The sequence below is a fragment of the Nipponia nippon genome, unplaced genomic scaffold (genome assembly GCF_047370975.1).
Source record: "Nipponia nippon isolate SJK-2023a ecotype South Korea unplaced genomic scaffold, ASM4737097v1 scaffold_5, whole genome shotgun sequence".
Classification (NCBI taxonomy): domain Eukaryota; kingdom Metazoa; phylum Chordata; class Aves; order Pelecaniformes; family Threskiornithidae; genus Nipponia; species Nipponia nippon.
The window spans coordinates 60,088,683-60,115,042 of NW_028262369.1; the positions used below are offsets into that span (position 1 = coordinate 60,088,683).

General features: G+C 42.7%; 1 protein-coding gene across 10 annotated transcripts in view; it reads left to right on the plus strand.

Moving 5' to 3' along the window:
- The first annotated feature begins 515 nt into the window (after positions 1–515).
- LRRFIP1 (LRR binding FLII interacting protein 1) overlaps positions 516–26,360 on the plus strand; it is a 120,235-nt gene continuing 94,390 nt past the window's right edge. For 4 of the 10 annotated variants that reach the window (XM_087730715.1, XM_087730714.1, XM_087730716.1 and 1 more), the window contains exon 1: positions 518–700. In XM_087730715.1, coding sequence (XP_087586841.1) covers positions 611–700 — 90 coding nt within the window. In that variant the 5' untranslated portion in view covers positions 518–610. Of the gene's footprint in view, positions 701–26,360 lie in introns of all 10 variants that reach the window. The other 6 variants (XM_087730719.1, XM_087730721.1, XM_087730720.1 and 3 more) reach the window with 2 other exon arrangements.

Genomic DNA, 26,360 nt, shown 5'->3' on the forward strand with positions numbered 1-26,360 from the left:
AGAATTAATCACATCCACTTATACTTAATAGGAAAATTCATGGCTGAAGGGATCCCCCGGGGCTACGCGGCCAGGTGAAGGTTCACAGCACAAAGAGATGGGTTTCTGGCCCACTCGCCCCGTATTTGTGGCAGAGAAACCCCGCCAGGTTCACAGCTAGTGAGGTTTCGACGCCCGTTTCCCCGATTTCAGGGAAATTTTCTTCAGCTTTGCTGACGGGAGGCCTCGGGAGGGGAGGTCACCAGAGGGCTGGGAAGCCCGGGGAGGCTGGGGCTGCGCCCGGCCAGGGGCGCGGGTGCCGCGGGGAGGGGGCCCCCAGCGGGGCGGCGGGGCTGCCCACGGCTGAGGGGGCTGCTGCGGAGGAAGGGGTGCGAGGGGAGCGGGGAAACCGGCCCCCAGCCCGCCTCCCGCTGTCGGGGGGCCGCTGAGGGGCGTGAGGCGGCGCCCGGCCCGGCCCCTCAGGGCAGGGGGCGGCGGCGCATGCGCGCGGCGGGGGGCGGTGACGGCCGGGCTCTTCACGCCGGCGCCGGCGAGCGGTAGAGGCGGCGGCGGCGGCAGCAGCGGCGAGAGGGTCGGGGCCGGCGGGGAGCGGCGGCGGAGCGCGTCCGCCATGGGGACGCAGGGCGCCGGGCGAAAGCGGCTGCCGAACCGGGAGCGCCTGACGGCGGAGGACGATGCCCTCAACCAGATCGCCCGCGAGGTGAGCGGCAGGCGGCGACTCCCCCCTTCCCCCCCCGGGCTCCCCCAACCGCCGCGCACGCGCCCCCGGGCAACGGGCACGACGGCGACTGAAGGGCAAGCTGGTGGAAGGCGAAATAAAAATCGCGTTCATCAAAACAGTGTCGGCCTGGTTTGTGATCATCCTAGGGCACCGCTTAAGTCTGAAGCGGTTAAAGTGTTTATCCGTGAGGAAAACGGCGTGCGGTGGCAGCCCGGGCAGAAATCCCTCCCTGCTCCAGCCCCTCCGTGAGGGGAAATTAATTGTCTGCTGCTGCCGAGGCTGGCGTTAATGACTGAGAACGGGAAAATGGGCCGCTCGGGCTTTTTATGGGTACCTATAAAAGATAAAAACGTAAACCAGAAGACCGCAAGATGCTGCTAGACATAGGCATAAGTGTACAATCTAACTTGGAAGCTTGCTTATATTTATATTTAATGAGTTAGGCTTGCTGCTCCCTAGACACGGCATTGTGCTTGATCTGACTTCAAACAGTTAAAGCCAGCTGATGGCTGTTTTCTTTCTACCTCCTTATTCTTACTTGCTGTGTACAGTTGCATTGGTTCAGTGGTGAATAGGATGACATGAATTTGGTTTTTATGTTTACTAAAGCTGACACAGGTTGTTCTGCGGCCTTCCTCCCAGGTCTTCCGATGGGTGAGACGGGGAAACCCCGACCTGAGATAGGGATGAGCGGCAGCTGGGTTGTTCTTCACTGTGTCTAAGCTGATCCGATGCTGGCTGCTGCTGAAGGTGGTCATCCTCTTCCCCTAGCATGGGTTATGTGTGTCTTCTCCCCGCCTCCAGTTGCTCTGACCCCAAGATGGGTTACAGGATAAATTGCTCTTCTGGAAGAGATTTAAGTCTCTCTTGGTTTCCTTTCCTGAATCACGGTCGCAGCAGGATCAGATGAATGCTAATGTGCAGCTTATTTTTGGTGGCAACTGGCTGTTAGATTCAGTTAGCTGTAACATTGTGCACCTCGGATACTATCACTAATGGCAGCCCTGACGTGGGAAGTCTTTACTATTCTTGTGTGTCGTTTTGAAGTTGCTTGTAGCATCTTTGGAGTACATGCAGTAGGCTAATTTGTGTGAATGATTTGGATAGCGTGTTTCCAGAAGTCACATCTTTGTGGCAGTATGATGAGAAGATGGGGAAGTTTCCAAGGGATGGAGTTTGAGGTAGGAGGTCAAAAACGTCTCGTGTCCTGGACATAAGATAGCAAGTAAGAGTGATTGTGCTGTCTATTGGAGTTTGAGTCATGACAACATCCCAGGAATTGCTTTGGGATGAGGGTTTAAATTCCACAACTGTGTTCTGGCCATGCTGTCATTTGATCAAGGAAAACATCAATCTGTAACAGGGGGCCTAGGTTGTCCTTCTCTGCAAGTTTCTCTCCTGCTTTCACTTTTCTTTAGCTTATGCACTGCTTTTCACTGTATTGTGAAGTGGTTTGAAGCCTTAAATATTGTGTTGTTTTGTTGTTTGTTGTTTTGGTTTTTTGTTTTTTTTTTTTTTTTTTCCTTCTGGGGATTGTTTAAAGGACAACTCCATTTGCTCAAAAAGCCCAACACAAGCGTGTCTTTTATCTTTTCCCTTGAGTGCTAAAACTGTGAACTGCCAAGTTCAAGGTTCAGCATTTTCCCATATTATTTTAACTCTTTGCATTACTGTGTCTTGGGTTTTAGGCGCTTATAATGGTTTTGTTGTTTAACTGCCCGTTCTCCATACAAGAGATCCCAGAAGAATTCTTCCATATCATCTTGAAAAAAATGTAAAGTAAGCCTTTTGTCTCCTCTTAATAAAGATGCTGAGAGCCTTCATGTTGAGAAGGGTACAAGGGTTACTGACATTTTTGATCTTCCAGCCTTCCTCGCAGGTGTGTAGGCAAAGCTGAGGCATAGACATGTTGTGTTTGTGCATACGTTTTCACTTTTCTCTTTCCTTTGGTCTTCCTTTGTTATTCAGAAGCCACAGGGGCTTGCAAGTTATTAGCAGATTCTAGGACCTCATTTTGCTGTGTTCAAATGGGAGTCAAAAAGAGCATCCAAACTAGACTTATTCATAGAGGTACTTTCACCTTGGGATCTCTGGGAGTAAGCTGAAATGTGTGCATCTCCTCTGCTTTTGGTTTTCCTCCAAAAGGACTGTGCTGCTTTGACACTTTTGAGCTGTATTTTGTAGTTGTCAGAAGATCTTGAAAAATCAGCGGTTCTTGCTATACTGCGTGCTTCTACAAGGACACATTAAGGCTTGTAAAGACTCTTAAACTCCTGCCTTTTGAAGCATATTTTTTTTTAAATTTGCAGCCAGAATGTCTTTCTGTGTACATGCAGTCTTGTGTAGACCGAGAGAGAGCCTTGTGCAGTGAAAAAGGGAGTCCTTGCCCCCGCGGCATGTGAGAACAGTCTTAAGAGGAAGTAACTAAGCAAGCGGAAGGAAATTGTAAAAGTGAAGCATATTGTAGTGACAGGGTTTTAGTAGCGCTATTAGTAATGTTAAACAGTAGTAGTAAGTTTTAATGTTTGAGGCAATTTCTGAACTAGATCAGCTGCACGTAGTTTATCACCTTGTCTAGACCTGTTTAGAGCAGAAGTAGAAGGTACAGTTACTGTAAATCATCTTGCCCATCAGGAAAGAGTAGTACCATACCCCTAAATCTGGCTGTTGAGTTTCTGACTTACATGGTAATTAAATGGGTGGTAAATATAGTTAAAATAAGAACTTGGTGTTCTGGGTTTCTAACAGACACAGATGACTGCCACTCAGGATTTGCTGTACGCACACCTAGCTTGTATTGCTGAGATTATTTTTTCCGGGTGTCAGCTCTTACAGATGAGAGCGAAGCTGATCAATGATAGGCTTCTCCGCTTTCAGACTTGTGTTGATGCTAGTAGATTATTCTGTGTTTAGGTCAATGGAAACTCTTGGGCTATTTTATTCCTGTCAGTGAATACATGCCAGCAGTGTTTGCAAAATCTAGCAGTTTGATACTCCTTGAGGTCTGTGCCAGCACAGCCAGCAGTAATCGCGTGCACATACTGTGCAGACATCTGTCCATCCTCTCAGGCTGGTGTACGTGTGGTTCGGGAAGGGAGAGCCCTGGGCTGCTGAACCTTACAGACTCTGGCCTTCTGTAAAGCGGCTTTTTTCCTACTTGCGTTAGATGGGTTTGATGGGATAACTTGAGAAGTTGTTTCTAGGGGAATATTTTTTTTTTCCTACCGTGCTCTTTGCTAGCTACAGTAATAGTTAAGTGTTACATGAGCAGAAAGAATTTTGCAAATCCAATGAGGAACTGCCATCTGCATAAATAAGCTATTTCTCTTATAGGCAGCTAATATTAGTTACTGGTTTCTGTTTTCTTGAATGAATAAGAACAAGGTCAAGGTAAATTTCTTGTTTCTGTTAGGAAAGTCATTTACACCTTGTCTTGCTAATGTTTTGCAAACAGATGGGTGTTAACACTGCTCAGAAAAACAGCCCTGCCATATGTCATCTCTGTGCTAGAAATCTTCTCTTTTTTTCATCCAGCAATTTACAGAGTAGAACTCTTTAGCTGGTAATTAATTTGAAGTTAGTAGTTCAAGCAACATTACTTTCTTTCATAACATAACTTTATTTTTACTATTAGGGTTGCTTCTTCACTCTTTGTACACTGTATGTCACTTTCAAAATTTCAAGAACTGTCACCTACATACTTATACATACATTATTATTATTTTTTAAGTAACTGACATAATCAGTTTATGGACTGTAAATTTGATTGTTTCACTAGAGTTTTTAGTTTGGGCATTGACTTGCATTCTTAGCGATTAAAAAATTGGGATGCTCCACTCCTATGAAGGAGCAGAAGTGTAGCTGAATAGAAGTAGCTCAAAATGCAGGTGAAACCCGCCAGCCAGCTTCACTGGTTACAGTAAGAAGGCACTAAGTAACTTCAAAAGCCTAAATTGGAGTTTCAGGGCTAGTGAAGAGATGCTGTGATCATTGTATGTGGAATCTAAAAGCCTGGCGTTTAAATCGAGGGGATAATTTGGGGGAGAATTCTCTGGTTTATGTGAGAATTTGGGTGACCTGCATAACGAGAGATGGAAACAATCTGGTAAAAGTCAAAGCTAACACAAGCAGAATGGATATTTATATATGGGAACACAAGCCACGCAAACTTTATTGAACTGTTACGCAAACCAGAGCATTTAAAGCAGTGTATTCCCTGAGAATATACTAGGTAACGCTAGTGTAAGATCTGTGTGCCTCGTTAGTATAGTGGTGGAACTTTTTTGAGTAGTACTTGGCATTTAAGAGATGCATGGAGACTTTTGTAAGCCAGATAAATATTCCAAGAGAAACCCTTAGAAACAGTCTGGTTTATGTAGCACCAGTTGCTTGTAACTGACTTATTTTTTAATTTCATTACTTTCTGCCTTTATGAGTGTTAACGTATCAGTCCAAGAGAACAAATGATCTGAAAAAGCATGCCTGGCTGTAGGTCTCTCTTCTAGAAAAGAGAAAGTTATGAAAGCAAGGGATGCTCATGGAGGGCTTGACTCAGCCCGGTTGACCTAAATATAGGAAGGAAGGAGGACTTTGTAGGCAACGCTTGCCAGTAGGGCATGGAAAATTGTTGCAAAATTGTGATGATTTTATGTAGCAAATGTGCTCTTCTTCATCAAATGCTCTCCTTTTTCCTAATGTTTTACGTCTATATATCCAACTGTTGTGGTTTAACCCCAGCCAGCAACTAAGCACCACACAGCCGCTCGCTCGCTCCTCCCCGGTGGGATCGGGGAGAGAATCGGAAGAGTAAAAGTGAGAGAACTCATGGGTTGAGATAAAGACAGTTTAATGGCTAAAGCAAAAGCCGCGCGCGCAAGCAAAGCAAGGAATTCATTCACTACTTCCCGTGGGCAGGCAGGTGTTCAGCCATCCTCAGGAAAGCAGGGCTCCATCACACGTAACGGTTATTTGGGAAGACAAACGCCATCACACCCAGTGTCCCCCCCTTCCTTCTTCTTCCCCCAGCTTCTATACTGAGCCTGATGTCATATGGTATGGAATAGCCCTTTGGCCAGTCTGGGTCAGCTGTCCTGGCTGTGCTCCCTCCCCGCTTCTTGTGCACCTGGCAGACCACAAGAAGCTGAAAAGTCCTTGATGAGTGTAAACTCTGCTCAGCAAGAACCAAAACATCAGTGTGTTATCAACATTATTCTCATCCTAAATCTAAAGCACAGCGCTCTACCAGCTACGAAGAAGAAAACTAACTCTATCCCAGCTGAAACCAGGACACCAACAAATGGCAAGGAAACATGTGAAGGAGCAGCTTCGGATGGTTTAAAAAGCAAGACAAAAATCTTAAGACCCATCTTGTTTTAGTTAAATGGGTGATTGTAGCCTGTCTCCCAATGCACAATCTGCCTCACAGTATGCCTATTGCAACTTTAAATAATTAGTTGCCTGTTTTTGTGTCCATGCCTGGCCTGAGTCCTCTTCAGCTGTTCTCTCACTGTCCGAGGAAACAGCTGTTTAGGAACTGTGATTCCTATTTCAGTCAAGCAAGAGACTACTGTTAGGATTAACAACATGGGAAGCCCAGCCTTTTTCTTTGCAAGCCCAGATGCTGAGCTTGTCTGCAGGATGTAATACTAATCATTACCTCATCTAGAAGGATGTTTTTCCAGGCCCATTGCTGAATCAAGTTGGAGCTCAAGTGTGCTTGGCAAGGCTTTCAACACTGTTCAGGGTTGGGTGTGTGGGTGTTTTTTTGGTTTTTTTTGGTTTTTTTTTTTTTTTTTTTTTTTTTTTTTATCCTTTGGTTGCAGGGAACGTAATCCACATAGCATTTTGGGCTTGTGAAACAAGGTATTTGTCCCTCCTGTCAAGTCAGCAGGTTGCCAGGAGCAGTGAATCTGTCTAGCTAGATGTAAGCGCTCACTGGCAAACCCTAAAAATAGCAGCTCTGAAATATCAGCTGTTGTCTTGCTTGTGTTGAAATACTTTTTGGGGGAGAAGTTCTCCATTGGAAGGGGAGGTGGGGGGGTGTGGAGAACTGCAGTAAGCCAAATTTTCCTTCAGGTAGTTGTAAGCTGACTGTGAGAGTTTTGGGGTTTTTTGTTTGGTTTTGTTTTGTTTTTTTTAAATACCAGAAATGCTTCTGAGAAGCGAAAGTGCATGGTCATTTCATTGTGAAGCTTTTTCTGCTTCTGGTGTTATCTGGTGCTCTTGCTCATTACCCTGAATCTACTAAAGATGAATAGCTGGCCTTGCACATAGTAGAAAAATAGCTCATGTTTGGGCTTTCATTGCACAGTAAAGATGAGGGAAGTGCTTAAGGGCTTCTTATGGGGAGACATCTGTAACTATCTACTCCCAAGACACTCTCCTTTTCTTCCACCTTATTTCAGTTAGGGAACAAGAAGTAGGCTGTAGAACTTCCCCAGCTAAAGCTGGAAAAATAACTGGTATCTGCATTGAAATAAGAATATAACATCAGGCAAAAATATATTTAAAAAGCAGCCATATGGGTAGGCTTGGTCTTCAGTCTTGCAAGTTAGTGTTGGCCAATTTCTAGTGAACACGTTTTTCATACTATGTGTAGCTGAGATGAGTTGTTCTGGTGCAGATCACTGCGGTTTAAGGTTACTGTGATTGCTAGATTCCAGCCTGGCATCTTTGCCCATGATTTTGTTCTATACTTTTAAAAGTAAGATGCTGTAAGGTAAATTGCTGCTGGAGAAGAGCTGCTGTATGCTTCTTCATCCTCTGCCCTGCGAGTAGTATAACCTCTTACAGGAGAATGAGACGAGCAATTGGAGATGGTAATCTCTTAAACTGAGTAGTCTGGTGTGCTGGAGCTCATTTGCAGGTACTCTTAGGTATTTTGAGGATGGAGAGCCACCAGTGTTGCTGGTAGGTAGCAAGAAATGTAAGGCAACTCTCAACGGCCTGGTTGTAGAAGCTTTAACTGCTGAAATTAAAGCTTGATGTGGCATAATAAATACTAAATAAGGCAATACTTCACTGGTAGGAATTTAAAGGTTTTAATTACTTAGGAGGAGCTGATCTAGTTGCCATACAGTGCTTGCAGTGTGTAAATGACTTCAAGTACATGAATGACCATGTGACATAATTTTCTGTTATGAAAATGTGGAAGTTCTGGTCAGGCTGTTAAAAACTACTGATTTTTGGAGGCTACAGAAAGGGTACAGAAGTCATGTATTCAAAGGCTGGGAAAAAGCACGGAAGTAATAATTTCACATTGGCAGGTATGTGCCATAACTGACCGCTGTACTAGTTTGACAGCTGTCCCTACCTAGAGTACTTGCTGGTTAGACCTCAGTGCCAAAGATATTTCCTATGTGTATTTGGATGGATTTCTAATTCTGCCTCTAAACAAACTTACCTAAGCAGCATGAAGTGTGGAGGGCAGTGTGAAGCGCAAGGCTTGGGAAGTATTTCCTGATGAGCAGAGCTAGGAGCAGTTTTATGGCCTCACCAGCTTGAGAGTTTTGGGCATTGAGAGAGGAGAAGACACTAGCTAACTCTGACTGTCTAACGCTGTTTCCAAAACTGAGGGTTGCTTGTTCTGGGACGTGGATGTATGCCTAAACCAAAAACTGGGCAGAAAGGAGTGTATCCCTGGTTAACTGAAGCAGTGCCTCCCCAGGATGGATTTGACTTGCACATCAGCATCTAGCCTGCAATCCTGTTCTCTATTCCTTTATCCCTTCAGTGTGTCGTGTTTTCCTGTAAGAGAATTTCTGATACAGTGTGTACCCCTTTAGGGTGTGGAATTCTGAAGGGGAGGGTGTTTTTTTTTCAAATCCTTTGAAAAATGTTAGGTTTATTGTCAGACATAAAAAATGGAAGTTTTAACAAAGCTAGCTATTTCTGTGTTAAGGAGAGATGGATATTTTGGATATTGAGTATAATCGCACATAAATGGCACAACTCTGGTGTAAAACTTCAAGTGGCTAATTCTGACTTGGAAGCTCCACTGAATAGATTGAAATAACTTTTGTTAATTGAGGGACTTAAGATAGGCACTCAGTTTTATTGGCACCGAACACTGAGCTAACTGCTCATTAAAAATTTCTGACCTAGAACTGGAAAGTTGATTGCTTTGTAATGTACTTTCAGTAAAATATCCTGGGTGTGATCTGAAAAGAGGTGGGTTTGTTCAGTTGCATCTGCTTTGCCCTTCTGTGTGCCTGCAGCCTGTGAGCCAGCAGCTTGGCATGGACTGTGGTTTTATCCACCTAAATACTACCGCAGCATTTAAGAGTTGAGCTGGAGACAGCGTACAGGGAAAGTGATCTGATAGTGCCAAATCCGAGCTGTGTTCCAGTCTTGGATGTGGTGAGGAAGCCTCTTTGTTTCCTATTGCTTCTAGCTCCTTGCTGGTTGTCACTGCTCTTTTTCACAGCTCTCTTCTCCTTCCTGCATGCTGCTTTTGTGTGCAAGATGAGAGTTTCTTTTGTGATACAGCTTAATCCTGACACTATACTTGCAAAAACACTGGATGCCTTCTAGTTCTTCAATGCTTCATGAGCTCCTGAGAAAATATTTAGATTTTATTTTTGTATTATATGTTGCTGTACAAGAAATCAGAGCCTTTGGTAAACCAAAATTGTCAGGTGCATCACCACTGATGTGTTCCTATTTTTAATACCTGGTAATTAGGTAGGGCAGTGCTTGTTATTGGCATGTGAAGAAATGCAAAAACGATAGTTAAGTTTCAGAGCAACAATTTTCTTTCCCCTTAGCTGTCAGAAGGTTTGTGTGAATGAGAGTGGATTATTCAATTTGTGTTCAAACTTTTGTCAAAGAAACAAGCAAGATGGTATGTCCAACTGCTTCTGGCTTCTTCAAAAGTAGATTCTCAGAGTTGGGTTTTTCCTACTATAATGTCATTACTTGCAGTTTTTAGATGTAATTAGTGTCAGATTGATTTATCTTTCCCGGAACGGAAAGCTTACTGGAAGTGAGCTCCACAAAAGCAGTTTATTTGCCTGTTTACTGGTTTAGCTGTTTGGTCAGTGACTTGTGTTTTAATATTGCCTGCAATGAAGTGATGATGCCTCTGTCCCAAGGGGTCCCACTGGTGATTCTCTGCAGACTGTTCTCACAATCCCACAGATGCCTCGAGCGCAGAGAGGGAACATAATAACGTTTCTTCCTTCTGTCGCTGCTCTTGCATATCTTGTGACCTTTCCCTTCACCAGTATCTGATTTAAATTTAATATTGTTTTTTTTCTTTGCCTTCCTCTTTTGAGTACTTCCTATGTCCCAAAATATCCTTTCTCTAATCCCACATTTGAATACCAAATTTAGTTGAGTCTGTCTCTTCTGTCTGCTTTCGCCAGCATCTTCCAGCAGACAGAAATGGAACACAGGAGTATCTGGCACGTTAAAAGCTGGGTCAGGTTTTTAAACTTGTTCCCTCAGGTCAGATGGATTTCAGGCATCCCCACTTGGGTCTTCTAATTATGGAGCATTTATCAGCTAACATACTAGGATGACAGGAGAGCAAGGAAAGGCTCTTGGTGTGCTTCACATGCAGAGAAATCCCTGGGCTCCAGTCTCCTATTGAACTCTTGTAGTTTCACATTTTTTTTCCATTCACTTTTAAAACACACATCGCTTTAGATTCAGGTATTTCAGATATGGCTGTTTATACTGGTGCCAATGTACTAGAGTCTTCACATGGAAACATGAAATCATAATTGCTTTTGCTGACTATGAACAGTAAAAGATAACAGCCTACTGGTTTTGGTTTTTTTTGTTTGTTTCTTTTAATATCTGTATAATCGCTTCTTGTTTCTCTCTGATTGCAAACTTGAAGTTCTTTCAATTGAGAGTTGCTAGGAAAATAGTAGATATGACTTTATGTGCTTTTTAGAAAATAAGTCAGTTTAAATTTGAATCGTCTACAGCCCTATTACTTTCCTTTGCAACTGTGCATTTCCCATAATCTGTTTTCTTTAAAATATCCGTTCTCACGTAAGAAATGTGTGTGTGCTGGTCTTGATTTTTCTTGCTTTGCTGAATGTGCTGCTGAGCTCTAAGAGGATTTACATTGACAAATATGTTGAATCAACATCTGTTGAAAATTGAAGTGGGCTTTTGGGACATTTTTTGTGATACCCAAAGGTCATGCTATTCCAACGTCTATTAAATATGAAATTTAAATCTGCCCTGATGTGAAATGAGTACATTGAAACAGTGATGTGACCTAACCTTTACATGAACTGTGGAGGAATCTAGGGGCTCTGGGAAATAGTATGCTTGCGTGTGGATACAAGGGATAATGTTGGTATATGTAGAAAATGTCAGTGTTTTAATTATAGAGGGCTACGCAGTGTTTTTAGTAACATTTGTACATTCTTGTCTAATTACCCTGGCAAAAATATCATTATTTGGTGAACTAGAGTAAGCGAAGAAAGGTTCTCTGTGAGTGTTGGTGAAATGCTTCTGTATTGCTGGTGGAACAAATATATACTGTCAGACTTAACGATTTTCAGGCTAGCAGAAAGGCATCTGGTAACCCAGAACTTATTGTCTAACCAAGCAATCTACAATTTTAGTATTAGAAAATAAAGATCAACGGGTTTGTAGCGAGCTATGCTCTTACAGCAATCTATTGTAATTTTTTGGGGTGGGCTCAACCTGTTAATACAGAAGCAAGCTTCTTGTAGAGGTCTGCATTACCTAGAGTTGCTTCTCTGAGGTCTGCTACCTGTGTTGCTGGCATAACAAGTCTGCTCTTTCAGTCTTCCCACCATAAAATCAAAACAGCGTGCCAAAAAAATTAGTCTAATATCTTGGATGTGAACTCTGTGAATACACTGATCAGGTATAAAAACCTTATGTATAAACACTTCCAAGATTGCTTCGTGCATCTTAAGAGCTGGTAGTAAACCTTAAGGGAATTGGAATTTCATTGTAATTTCCTTTAATAGAATGTGATTCTTAAAGGGCTGAGCTTTTGCCTCTGGCTTATCCATTCTCTCACCATTTCTTATTACTTGCCATTTTTTGAACACAGCTGTTTCAGGCATTGAACTAATTGATCGACACAATGTGAGTGTTAAATAGACTGTGAGACTGAGGATAAAGTTATAATTGTATCTGCTGGGTGGTAGTTACTGTTAGGGACAAAAGGAGCAAGCAAAGAAAGGACCTGACCAGGGAGGGCTGCCTCTGTGTCTTATGCTGTTGATGTATTCCAAGTGGCATTCTTTGGTTTCAAGAACTCAGATTGCCATGAAGGCCATTTTTGTTGTACAGCTAAACAAGGTGTGTGTAGCCTGGTAGTGTCTTTCAAACTGAACTAATTTGTTAGTAAGGGTTAGGACACAGATTCTCCAGGTAATCCATTATCGCTCAGACCCAGTTTGGATACAGTAATCCTGTCCCACCCCCGTACAAAAGCTGTCCAATCGTTTCTTAAACAATGCTGGGATTTTTTAGTTTTAATTTTTGATTTTTAGCTTTAATCTAAGCTGATGAGGAGCCAACCGAGAGCTTATGGGTCAGGATTAAAGGGAGGGCAGGGACAGGTGATGTTATAGTGGGGGCCTGCTACAGGCTGCCCAACCAGGAAGACTGAGTGGATGAGGGCCCCTATAGGCAAATAGCAGCAGCCTCACATTCACCAGCCCTGGCCCTCATGGGGGACTTCAACCACCCTGATATGTGTTGAAGGGACAACACAGCAGGGCATCCACTGTCCCCTCTGTGCCTGGCAAGATCATGGAGCAGATTCTCCTGGAAACTATGCTAAGGCATGTGGAAAATAAGGAGGTGACTGATGACAGCCAACATGGCTTCACTAAGGGCAAATCATGCCTGACAAATTTGGTGGCCTTCTACAATGGGGTTACAGCATTGGTGGGTAAGGGAAGAGCAACTGACGTCATCTACCTGGACTTGTGCAAAGGATTTGATGCTGTCCCGCACAACATCCTTGTCTCTAAATTGGAGAGGCATGGATTTGATGGATGGACCACTCAGTGGATAAGGAATTGGCTGGATGATCACACTCAAAGAGTTGCAGTCAATGGCTCGATGTCCAAGCGGAGACCAGTGACGAGTGGTGTTCCTCAGGGGTTGGTATTGGGACCAGCGCTGCTTAACATCTTTGTCAGCGACATGGACAGTGGGATTGGGTGCACCTCAGTAAGTTTGCTGATGACAGCAAGCTGTGTGGTGTGGTCGACACACTGGAGGGTAGGGATGCCATCCAGAGGGACCTTGAGAGGTGGGCCTGTGCAAACCTCATGGAGTTCAACAAGGCCAAGTGCAAGGCCCTTCACATGGGTCAGGGCAATCCCAAGCACAGATACAGGCTGGGCAGAGAATGGATTGAGAGCAGCCCTGAGGAGAAGGACTTGGGGGTGCTGGTTGATGAGAAGCTCAACATGACCCAGCAATGTGCACTTGCAGCCCAGAAGGCCAGCTGTATCCTCGGATGCATCAAAAGAAGCGTGACCAGCAGGTCAAGGGAGGTGATTCTCTCCCTCCTGGAGTACTGCGTCCAGCTTTGGGGCCCCCAGCATAAGAAGGACGTGGACCTGCTGGAGCGAGTCCAGAGGAGGGCCATGAAGATGATCAGAGGGCTGGAGCACCTCTCCTATGAAGACAGGCTGAGAGAGTTGGGGTTGTTCAGCCTGGAGAAGAGAAGGCTCCAGGGAGACCTTATAGCAGCTTTCCAGTTCCTGAAGGGGGCCTACAAGAAAGCTGGAGAGGAACTTTCCACAAGGGAGCATAGTGATAGGACAAGGGGTAATGGCTTTAAACTGAAAGAGGGTAGATTTAGATTGGCTATAAGGAAGAAATTCTTCACTATGAGGGTGGTGAGCCACTGGAACAGGTTGCCCAGAGAAGCTGTGGATGCCTCATCCCTGGAAGTGTTCAAGGCCAGGTTGGATGGGGCTTTGAGCAACGTGGTGTAGTGGAAGGTGTCCCTGCCCGTGACAGTGGGGTTGGAACTAGATGATCTTTAAGGTCCCTTCCAACCCAAACCCTTCCATGATTCTGTGATTCTGATGGGTTGTTCAGTGCCATCTCCCTCGGGGCAAGTTGTCGTGACATGTCCTGGCTCTCTGGGAATTCCTCTTCCCACAAGGGAATGGGTTGTGGAATGATAGCAAGCGTGAGAGGGTAACTGTCTGCTGGCCAGGTACGAATATCTTGCAGATAAAAAAAATTTTAAATTGGTTGTAATGGTGAGATAGAGAGGATAGTGTTAATTTTTTTTTAATTTATTTTTGACAGGTCTCCTTAAAATTCCTTGAGAAGTGTGAATTTTTAAAACATTTTCTCTGTGAAGTTTCCTCTGTGTGCTTTTTCTGCAAACTGAATGTAGAACTTGGCTCTTCTCCTGAAGAGACATGGCTAGAGTACTGTTACTAAATGTTTGAAATTTGATATTTGTGCTTAAAGGACTGAAAATCTGGTAAAGCATGAAGTAGTAGAAGCTGGTATCCATACTCTGCAGCATACAGCTGCACTAACAAGAAAAGGCAATTTCACCACACTTTTTTTAAGGTAATTTCTTTGGGTATTAACACTTTTTTCCTTAAATCAGATTTGCTCAAGCAGGTTTTGGCATTTCTTTGATTGATGTTACAAATCAAGAATTTCAGCTTGTATTTGAAGTGTCCTGACTCTTCCATCACAATATAGATAGCCTGAAGGAGAGCTGCAGGTTATTTGTTATAGCAGAATATCTAAGTTGATCAAAGGCACAGTTTCTCTGTAGGAAGGTGGTACAGCTTGAAGAATTGCATGCAAGTTTCCCACCTAGTTATCCCCAAACACTTTTTATACGTGGGTAACAAATGGTCCAGTGCTTAACAGAAGTATAAAGTAGTGGGGGGCATGAAAATGTTTTTATTTTATAAATAGAATAAATACACACGTTTACCATATACAAGAGAACTGTTGTAAAAATTGTCAGTCTCTGATGATGATGTCTCTTGTAGGGTCCTTCATACAACCTATGTACTAGACTTGTGATCTTCTCCAGTACTTATGATGCTTCTAGGTCCTTTTTTAAAATTTGATGTAAAGTCAGTGTAGTTGAAGAGGTAATGAAAAGCAGTGCCTTGCAACTTGTGACTGTGATACTGTAGTCCTACGAAACATCATATTGTAAACACAATAAAATGGTCTATGGCTGCTTTGCTTTATTAACTCTAATTAGTCTAAAAAGCTAAATTTAATTAAATCTGCTTGTGGATGAGAACATTCTAGCCATGGAAAGGTGCACTGAAAGTCATCTCCAATTATGAATCTTAATGTTACATGTAAAAATCTGTTTTGTCTCATTTGCTTGAAGCCAGGTAGGAGCTTGCCAAGCCACTTCCCATCATTTATCAGCAGTCCTGGTCAACCAGGGAGGTCCCAGATGACTGGAAGTTAGCAAATGTGACACCCACTTACAAGAAGGGCCAGAAGGAGGATCCCGGGAACTACAGGCCTGTCAGCCTGACCTCGGTGCTGGGGAAGGTCATGGAGCAGATCATCTTGAGTGCCATTACGTGGCACATGTGGGACAACTGGGGGATCAGGCTCAGCCAGCATGGGTTTATGAAAGGGAGGTCCTGCTTCGCTAACCTGGTCTCCTTCTATGACAAGGTGACCCGCTTAGTGGATGAGGGGAAGGCTGTGGATGTTGTCTACTTGGACTTTAGTAAGGCCTTTGACACTGTCTCCCACAGCATTCTCCTGGAGAAGCTGGCTGCTCATGGCTTGGATAAGTGCACTCTGCACTAGGTTAAAAACTGGCTGGACGGCTGAGCCCAGAGAGTGGTGGTTAACGGAGTCAAATCCAGTTGGTGGCCGATCACGAGTGGTGTTCCCCAGGGCTCAGTATTGGGGCCGGTCCTGTTCAATATCTTCATTGATGATCTGGATGAGGGGATCGAGTGCACCCTCGGTAAGTTTGCAGATGATAGCAAGCTGGGTGGAAGTGTCGATCTGCTGGAGGGTAGGAAGGCCTACAGAGGGATCTGGACAGGCTGGATCATTGGGCCGGGGCCAAGTGTATGAGGTTCAACAAGGCTCAGTGCCGGGTCCTGCACTTGGGTCACAACAACCCCATGCAATGCTACAGGCTGGGGGAGGAGTGGCTGGAGAGCTGCCTGGCAGAAAAGGACCTGGGGGTGCTGGTTGACAGCTGCCTGAAGATGAGCCAGCAGTGTGCTCAGGTGGCCAAGAGGGCCAATGGCATCCTGGCTTGTATCAGGAATAGTGTGGCCAGCAGGACCAGGGAGGTGATAGTGCCCCTGTACTCAGCACCGGTGAGGCCGCACCTCGAGTACCGTGTTCAGTTGTGGGCCCCTCACTACAAGAAGGACATCGAGGTGCTGGAGCGTGTCCAAAGAAGGGCAACGAGGCTGGTGAAGGGTCTAGAGCACAAGTCTTTTGAGGAGCGGCTGAGTGAACTGGGGTTGTTTAGCCTGGAGAAGAGGAGGCTGAGGGGAGACCTTATCGCTCTCTACAACTCCCTGAAAGGAGGTTGTAGCGAGGTGGGGGTCGGTCTCTTCTCCCAAGTAACAAGCGATAGGACGAGAGGAAACGGCCTCAAGTTGCGCCAGGGGAGGTTTAGGTTGGATATTAGAACAAACTTCTTCACCGAAAGGGTAGCCAGGCATTGGAACAGGCTGCCCAGGGAAGTGGTTGAGTCCCCATCCCTGGAGGTATTTAAAAGACGGGTAGACGTGGTGCTTAGGGACATGGTTTAGTGGTGGACTCGGCAGTGTTAGGTTAACGGTTGGACTTGATGATCTTAAGGGTCTTTTCCAACCTTAATGATTCTATGATTCTATGAATGTAGCTTTAACAATTTTTTTATTATTATTAATTATTATTATTTGAAGAGCTCTGATCTCCCTGCCTTTTTGTGACAGAAAATAGAAGTATACCTATAAGGTGTGAAGAAATAATTTTGTGTATTAGATGTATGTAGTTGTAAATATTTTTTACTTACTGAAGTGCTATGTAAACAAAGGTTGAACCCTCTGTTCTGACTTGGTACTTGAATGATTACATTTTGAACTCCCACTTACTAAAGTACTTAACTGTAAATAGTAAATTGTTTTTTAAATATCCTGAATTCTAGGTCAGTTCTTTCCAGGAAAAAAGGTTCTTAAATGAGGAAGAAGGAGAACATCTATTTTCACATACATGGCTGAGAAAGAAAAGTCCCACTGAGTGCACGTGAAAACTTTTTTACTACTAAAACGTTGATTTGGACTTACTTTTTTGAAAAGATGCTCAAATAGTATTGTTAAGTGTCCACATTTTTGAGTGGCTTCTATAGTACTATCCCCTGTTTTTAACAATGTTTTTTTTTATTACATTTTGGAGGTAGGATGTGGACATCTATCTTGCCATGAGAGCTTGCATCAAGTGTCACAACACACTGTTTTTCCTCTTGCTGTCAATGAGCTGTAGGACTGAGGATCAAAAGTGTTGTCAAGAGAGTTAATATAATAACTATTTTTACAATTTAAACTGTTAGGAAGTCCTGATATCAACTGTTAGTGTAGTATCTGTGTAACTGAGTTTGATTATGCAATCTGGTAAAGTAAGGCTGATTTGAACAGTCATGTGTTTCCTTTATATGCTATGTAGGACCTGAGATGAGGAGTAATGCTGTGCTAAATGGTCAGTGCTACCTAATGCTGGAGAGAGATGTGCTAAAGCAGAGAACAGGCATTCTGAAAACTAGACATGTTTAAAAATCCTTCCTGCAGCCTTTGTCAGTAGTCAGTACAAAAATTCATTTCCCTTGAGTTTTTTACATTAAACTTGAGGACATTCCAAGAACTTACACTGTGGGCATTGCAGGAAGTCCTGCCTAGCAGCCTTGCAAATCCAAATGTCATCTTGGGAAGGCCTGCAGATTTTTATAAACTATATGGCAAGTAACTGTGTTATGGCTAGATGGTGGTGGGTAGAAACTTGAGGTAGACTTATTTCTATGTAGGATAAACCCTACACTTTTCTATTAGTAAATACATGACGATTTCTTGGATCCGTCTTCAGATATCTTGTTTTTAAAAGGAGAAGTCATGAGGAGATAAAGGGGGAGGAAGCAAAGGGTACCTGAGGGAAAGGTCTGATGCTGGTGCAGAGCAAAGCAGCAGCTGACAGGGTCTGATGCTGCAGCCCAAGATCATATGCAGATAATGGTCTGTGTAATGTAACTCTGTAACTCCTGAAGTATTTTGTCTACTTACGTGCTCAAGTATTCATTTCTACCACTTTGAGTGACATGGTTTATGAAAGGCTTTTGCTGACTTAAATTAAATAATCAAGTATAAGTGGTAGGTGTGATGAGGCTTTCCAAGTACTGGATCATACTTTTTTTTCAGTTCTACATGCACTCTTGTTCCTTGAGAACATTATGCTGTGCTTTGGTCATAGGAAAGTAAGTCCAAAGGAAGACTTCTTTTTTCCCCACCTGGAAGAATTTGCATTCAGTGTCAAGCAGGCCATATTATTCAGACATACTGTGCACCAGATAGCCAGTTTATATATAGAAACAACAGACTTCCAGTACTCTCTTTAATGTGCTAAGCTTGACAGAATTCCATTTGAGATGCAGTAACTGGTTACTCTGGCTGGATTTGCTTGTTGTTGAACACTGAGGAAAAGAGGAAAAGCATGGTATGGCAAATAAGGGCAATCCAGATATTTAACATCATAGAATTGTTTCCTTCAAAAGATTATATTTGCTTTAGAAATGGCTAATACAATAGTTATGTGATTTGCTTATTGTCAGGCTGTCTTCAATTTGCTTTTGCTTCTGTTCTACAACAGGGATACAGGCAGACTGGGTGCAATGAGATGTAATTAGGATACATCCTAATACTGCCAGACCAGGACAACTGTATAAATGGTTTTAACTCCCAATTCTATAGTGTTGCAGTGAGTTCTGTCTGAAGTGTGACCTGATTGTACAGGGAACGCCTTGGAAAGTACAAAAGTGAGATTTGTTTTTATATAACATAATGGGTCTTGTTGGCAGTCTTCTGTTCTCTTTAATTATTAATGTGAAATAACTTTTCTTGCACAATAGTTTTTAAACCAGGCCTATTTTTATAGTGCATGAAAATACTTGGGCTGGGTGGGAGTCTGCAATAAATATTTTTATTCCCAAAAGTGATGGCTCTTGGCCAACTTCTGTGCTCTTACTCATCAGCTGTTGGTCTTAATTCTGCTGAATTCAACCTTTTTATCTCTGAAGAGCAGAAATAATTGTATATGCATGATTCTTATTCCTGAGTGTTGTTTCATTAATGAGATGCTGTGATTCCTTGGTTCTTGAAGGCAGTTCATTCAGGAGCCTGGCTATGCTGCTGCTGTGTTTGATACTGTGCAAATCAATCAATACAGGTGTTGGCTTCAAAGTGTCCTTGTTTCTTTCTCAAGTTTTATTAGAGCCGGAGACCCTTGAAAGATTGTATGACTGGCAATGCTCAGTACAACACTTTTTTTCCATAAAAAAATGAAATCAAGCTTTTGGCATAAAGGTCTCTCTTAAATAAAAGATCTCCAAACTGAGGGCTGAGTCTGAGCACAGCAATGAAGTTGCACTCTGGTGGTTTATCTCCTCATCCTGTTTGGCTGTTTATGCTGTGAGATTATGCTACATAAAAATGAAACCCCAAGACAAAGAAAATATCCTGCAGCTTCCTAGAAGCCTTTTTAGTTTGTCAAGCAGTGCTTATTTTAGAAATGGGCTAGTTCAGGGGCATGAGAGAAAATCATGGTAATGCTGTCAAATGCTTCAGTAGTCAGATGTCCAAGGATTCGGCATTTGTTTTGCTTGAATGCTTTTTAGTGTTACTGCTTTTAGAAGGTAATCAATGTTCTGTGCAACTGCTTTCTCATTTTCATGCATCTCATGCTCACGTCAGCTGTCTTCATTATGGAATATTTTAAGCTCATCAAATCAAAGTTTTAGCCTTTTTTTGGTTACACTTAAGTGAAGTGCAGAAAACTAGAAGAGCCTGTTTTATTCTCTTGTCTGGTGGCTTTTTCTACCACAGCATTGTTGGAAATTCCAGGGGAAAGGGTGGTGGCTGGAATGGAAATGGAGAGTGAACTTTCCTCACTTGGACAATGACTCAAACCAAGGACAAAGTGATCCTGGCAGAATACCATGGGAAAATCTATGCTTCTGGGGCAGTCAAATGTCACGTTTTACAACTGCAATGTTTATTCAGAAGGGAAAATAAGGAAAAATATGTTGATCATGCAAAAAGAGGAGGAGAAGGAGAGAAGCATCTTATGCCTTAAAATATCCTTGAAAGCAGAGTGCCGGTGTTGATTTTAACACCTCTTTGGAAGTTGTGCCATCATTAGGGGAGGGGGTGTGATACGGTAGGTCCATCCAGTGTACCAGGAAAGCAGCTGCTGTTCTGTAAGAGATGGGGGAATAATGGTGCTTGAGTCTTGCCTGACCAGTGTAGATGTGAGAGCAGAACCCAGTTAGGGCGCATGCCCTGTTTCTTAACTCCCAAGCAGTCGTCTCCCTCACCTTGCTGTCTCCTGTTGTTGGGGAGGTGAAGCGGTGCCGGCTCTGGCAGGGTTTTCAGCTCTGCCAGGGCGATGCCTGTGGTTTAGCTAAGCAGGGTGTCATAGGAATGAGCTTCCTGCCCTAACGGTTCTGTCTTCTTCCCCTCCCTGCTGCTGACTCACGCTTGCAATCAAATGACAAAGTTAACTCCTTAAAAGAGAAAAAATAATAACTTCTCTGTGAATGCAGGCAAATTGGTCTCCTTCCCCCCCCTCCCCACCCTTTCCCTTTGGAGTTTGTGTTTTGCCTCAGTATGGATGAAGTAGGTCAAAATGTGAACTGGCTCAGTCTCTGCAGTTCAGGTGTCACAGGCAGGCAGCAGAGGCTTTCTGTGTGTGTATGTTGCTGGCTAATCTGCAATTCCATTCTGAAACAGATCAGAGATCTGTGGCAGCTTTTTTGGGTTCAGCGTCTTGGACATTAGTGATAGCATTGCAAAAAAGGCCTTGTCTTTGTAGAAGACATGACTTTTTCCTGCCTGGATTTGGCAAGATAGGAAGCTAAAACTGAGGGATTGTTACTGGGATGAATTGACTGGAAGGTTAACCTTGATGCAGCCAGTCTTTCACCTATCTCCTTGTCAGGATGGTTTTAATCTATTGTTGGTTTTTAGCATCTGAAATCTATTATAAAGTGACTACACTGGATGGAATTGCACTTCGTAAACCACAGCCTGAGTTCAGTAAAAGTTGCACTGGGCCTACTTACTTTGAGTATAAGCTCCCAGTGCGATGGATGTTGTATTATGAGAATTCTAGAATACAAGGTGTATCTTCAGACGCAATACTAATTTATTAGTAAAATCTAGAGAAAATGAGCTTTTGTACATGGCAGTTTTTCTGTTCTTCTTTTTTCCAGTACACATTTGAGAAGTTGCATGCGTGCCACCCACTCCCCCCCCCCGCCCCCCCAGTTTGGCAAGTTCAAACTATATAACTTAAATATTTATCTCGGAGAAGAGAATCAGTAGGACTTAGGAGTTAATGAATGAGGTGAAAGAGTAGGCGGGACAAGTCAAGAGACTCTTAATAGTTCTGGCTGCTTTTGTATGTAGTGTACCTTTTATAACTGCATTTGGACTGGAGTAATTTCCTTGTATCCAAGACGTTTGGCATCCTGACTCTTCTCTTGATCTAGTTGTAGAGGCTTTAGGCCATAATAGCTTAGCAGTAGTCTCAAAGAGGTTTTTGAAAAGAAGAGCTAGAAAAGCATCCTGGTAGAGTTCAGGAGCAGAACTATCGGCTTCTGTTCCTCGTGCTCCCAGAGCGACAAAGCTAGATGTGGGAAGTGTGTGTGAGCAAAGCGGGCAAGATCATAGCTCTGTTGCTGGCAACAAATGGCATACACCTCTGAATGGGCTGCGTAGATTCGTGTACATTTACTTCTGGTAAAAAGACTGAATAACAGTGGAAAAACTAGATTAGAGCTTTGCACTGTGATTGCAGTTGAGGTTGTTTCCCCCCCCCCCCCCCCCCCCCGCCCTTGTAGGAAGGCTGAAAGCTTAGCTAATTTCTTTTATAAGATTATGTTGCAACCACTTGCCATCTGAAGCTAGAGCTTTGTCAAAAAGACATTGAAAACGACAGCTGAGAGCTGAAAAAACTCACACATCTAAAAGAGGAGGAACTCATGATGAACTTTTCACTGTTCAGATGCTGGTAAGGGCTTGTGCAGGATTTTCTGACGACACCTCCCTGTGTTACAGATGCCTTGCTAACACTATCATACGGTAGAACCAGGTTGTAGTTTTGCAAGTTTTGTCTGTGAGGGTGAGGTCTGCGTGATGTAGTAAATCTGTGCATAACAACTAGAGTTGAACCAGCCTGTTACCAGTTTGAGATCCCCCTGTGGCCTCCCTCCTTTGCAGCATCTCCTTTTCCCGTTATGACAGTCCCCCTGTAGACTCCTGATGCTTGCAGTCATTCAGTTGTCACCTGCGGCTAGCTCCTTAGCTAAAAACTAGATTTCCTAATTGCTATAAAATGTGAGTTGAGGTCCAAACACATGTGGAAGTAAGATGATTTATATAAAAGGTTTAAAGAGGAGCGTAAATTCTTTCTGACACTTTCTCAGAAGTCCATTTCATATCTCCAAGTGAATTTTGGGATTTGCTGGAACAGGAGGGGAAATATAGACTTATTTGGGTACTAAGGCTTGTCTACAGAAATGTTCATGTCTGCCCATTTCAGCTGCTCGTTGTATTGAGTGAAGTAGCTCCATCATGCTAAGTAATTCAGTATGATAGATTATCAAATTGATTCTTTAAAAAAAAAAAAATTTCTCAGAACTTTGATTTGTACTGGTAATTACTGCTGAAGACCTCTCTGACTCTTACAATTAATGTTAATAGCCCTATAAATATTCTGCAAATATAATTAAAGGAAATTACATGTTAGAGAAATAAAGATTAAGTTGCTGTGCTGGTGAGGACTAGCAGAGTTCTGCTTTAGCAGAACTGTCATTTGAGAACAAGACCTCACGGAGAAAGTGGCACCTTTCTGGTAAAGATTTTATTGATACTTCTAGTTTGAGGAAATAATATTGTTTACATACCTTGTGCAATAAAATTAATCATTGTGTACAATATTTTCATAACAGTAAAGGTGTACTTATGTAAATAGTATTGAATTTCTGGAGTGTAAAAAAATAATATTCAGATACACTCTCCTAATCTGTGTAAAACTGTAGCTTTATAGTGTCTTAGTGTGTCAAGTCCTTTAAAGCTGCTTTTTGTGATGGAGTTTGGTTTTTCAACGCTGAATTTTAATAGCATTGAGTTGAAAGTGGCTTTACCTTTCATGAAAGCGAAGATTTTGTGTGCTTGACAAAAGGAAGAGGTTTTAATATCCCACATCTTGTGATTCATGGGGTGGGGGGTGGAAATCAGTTTCTAAAATTAAACCAAACTTTCATGTAACTTCTTTTTCCCCTTTCTCCCAGTGAATGTGTTAACATAGTCTTCTATGGATACAGACAAGCGAAGAGCCCCCATTGAAGAATTTTCATGCCAGGACTGGTCAACGCTAATATCTCCAATCTCTGCTTGGTTTTTTTTGGTGTTTTTTTTTTTTTTTTTTTTCAGTCTTGAAGGATAAGTTACTTATGTCATCTTGAACCTGATCTACTCTGTTTACCCTTTCCCCTGTTGGAAAGAAAGGGTGAGATATGTTTCCTGCAGTCATTCCCTTGCAGGGAGGTGAACAAATAAGGAAGGGTTGTGTTACATGCTGTAGTTATGAGAGCTATTTGGAGATGGCTAAGTTGGTCAACAGCTGCAGCCCTCCGCTATCATGCGAATGGTTTTCTTTTTGCCACACTGCTTATTTTAATGAACTCCATCTGTACAGTGTAGTCCTTAATAGAAAGCAGATTGCTGGGCTGATGGTGTCTACAGTACAGTGTAGATGCTGTGAGTTGTCCAGTCTACTGGGTTGCAGATGAAGGTTGAATATGAAAATGAGGTGGATACCTCTTTGTTTAGTGCAGAAGCAGTTTCCAAAATGTTGAAATTTTGCCTGAAAAGGAAAGAGATTGCAGGGTTGGGGGGAGGGTGAGTCAGCAATTGCTTACAAAGGGGCTGACATTTTTCTGAAAGAGGCAGCTTATAATCTCTGAAATTTATTTTGTAGCTAAATTCCTGGGTGCTTGTTTTTTTTGTTTGGTTGTTTTCCACCCCCCACCCCCAAAGTCATGATGATAGTGGTTTAAAATTTGGGATTTCCCTGCCATTGAAAGTGATTTGCTTTCTGGAGTCTCTGGTTTTATTCAGATAGTGTATTGGTGTGGAGCTCAATGTCCTGTACTTTAAGCTCTTGCTAAGACAAATGTGACAAAGGAAACACAGAATAGGTTCATTTTAAGGTAAATGCCAACCAAAGTCAAAGCACTTTTCTTAAAGCAGATATAAGAAAAATAACTTTAGACTTTGTTAATAAGACTTAAATGACACTGTTTTTTAGCTGCAGCTTATTCAGGTAAAGTTGCTTCTGCCTGAGTCTAAATATATGAGGTATGGCATCCAAAGCCATAGTTGGCGTACTGGGAATGTACGGTGTAGCATACTTTCCTTTTTCCTCTGCCATAGGTTGAATATAAATCCTCAAACAGCTTACCGTACCAAAAATAAGGCAGTATAAATATCTGAGCACATGGAAAAATAACTCTCCTATTACTACCACATTAGAAATTAAAAGAATTATTCAATTTTAGGCACTCAGTGGGGACGTCTTAAATTAGTAACAATTCTGTGAACCCAAACATCCAGATTTTAGGCAGATTTCTGGAAATGAGCAAGGCAGTGCTGGCACATGCACCGAGATGACCGTTACTAAGTAGTATTTCAGAGGAAGTGTTTGTCTGACAGATTGTACTTCCAACAGCTGACATTTTTCAACCAGAAGTGTATGCCAAATTAGGTAACTTTATGTTGCTTTTTTGCTCTTTGTGTTCCACTTGCTTCTCCTTAGAGTGCAGAATTTACAGAGGATGCTTAACTTAATCTGCGACTGTCTGAGTGCATAAATTAGCCACCTGAGGACTTGTAATAAACTTAAAATGATACCATGGAAGGAATTAATGCCTTAGATTGTCATTAGTGGGATCTGTAAACTCTCATCTGTAGCTGTCAGATCTGTATTGATACTAAGGAAGATGCTGTTGCAGTTGGATGCCTGCGAAAATGATTAGGATGGAAGAGATGCAGAAAAGAATCTCACCTGTTATTGGGATGGTTTGCTGATGGAGACCTCTTGGTGAGAGGAATTTACACTCCCATCTCTCCGTGCAGTGTTTGTAAAGACTTCAGGATTGTGGCCTGTTGCAGTACTCTTGCTTACATTAAAATAATCTGTCTTCCAGGCAGATTTGCGAGTAGGCTGTTTGCTAGCACTTTTCCTGTTAATGAAAAGTTAATCACCACCTACTTACTACAAAGCCTGTGTAAGGAAGGAAGGGAGAGTATTTTACAACTTCTTCTGATTGACATAATTAAGAAGGTGCTAAAATTCTAGACAGTAAAGCTGTCTTGGTCCTGTTCCTTAGGTATTTCTTCAGTTCAGTTAAAGGTTAAACATGAGTTTAATGTCTTATTCATCAAAATACAGGACGTTCATTCCTAGATTTTAACAACAAAAAACCTGTGGTTGACGTGCTAGGCTAAGTTTGAGATTCCTTTGTCTGCATATGGAAATGCTCAAGTGTCATTGGTCCTAAAGTCACTTTGCCTATATTTGTCTTGGTTGCATGAGGGACCAGGAAACAGTCATCATTCCATTTTGGGGGTTAATAAATTCCAGTATTTTCCCAATCCCTTTTGTCATCAATAGAACTGTAGCTTCAACTTTTTGCTTATACTTTTGCTATTTTAATATTGGCAACTCTTGGATTTTAAGATGGAATTCATATGTCATTTGCAAAGTTAGTAAGTCATCAGGATAAGTTGTCATTGTCATCTTAGTTCCGAGCTTCCCATTCCATCTCTGCCTGGGAGTGTGGTACAGTCATCCCCGAAAAGGTGCATAGATTCACACGGTATTGAGGAGGAAGGGCTTGGAATAACTGCCGGTGATTCTTGCAGTTGACCGAATCTTTTCGTGGGTCCGCACAAGTCCTGAATCTACTCCCACTGAAGCTGGTGGGAATTATGCAGAATATGGTGAGGCCTGTGGTGTTGGAGAGCCTATAATATGTCTGCAGAAGGGATCAGGGAGATGACTTGTAAAATGTATTCAGACCCTTGTGTTCAGTTGAGCTGTTTGTGTCTAGCATGGTTGAGTCTTATTTCTGTTTGAAGGAAGTGAAGTTTAGGCAGATGCTGTTGTTCTTATAATGGAAGCAAGAATCCATTGCTGTGTCTCTGGGAAGCTTTTTACAGCATACATGCTTTCATCGCTTCCAGCCCTGAAGTTGAGAATAAAAACACTCTTTCAGGTGAAATCAAGTGTTCATGAAGAATTTAGCCTGTATAGATTTTGCTCTGTAGGACTGAACTTCTTCCTGTTCCCAGAGCTACAGATCTTCTGCTTAGACAGTATGTGTGAGACT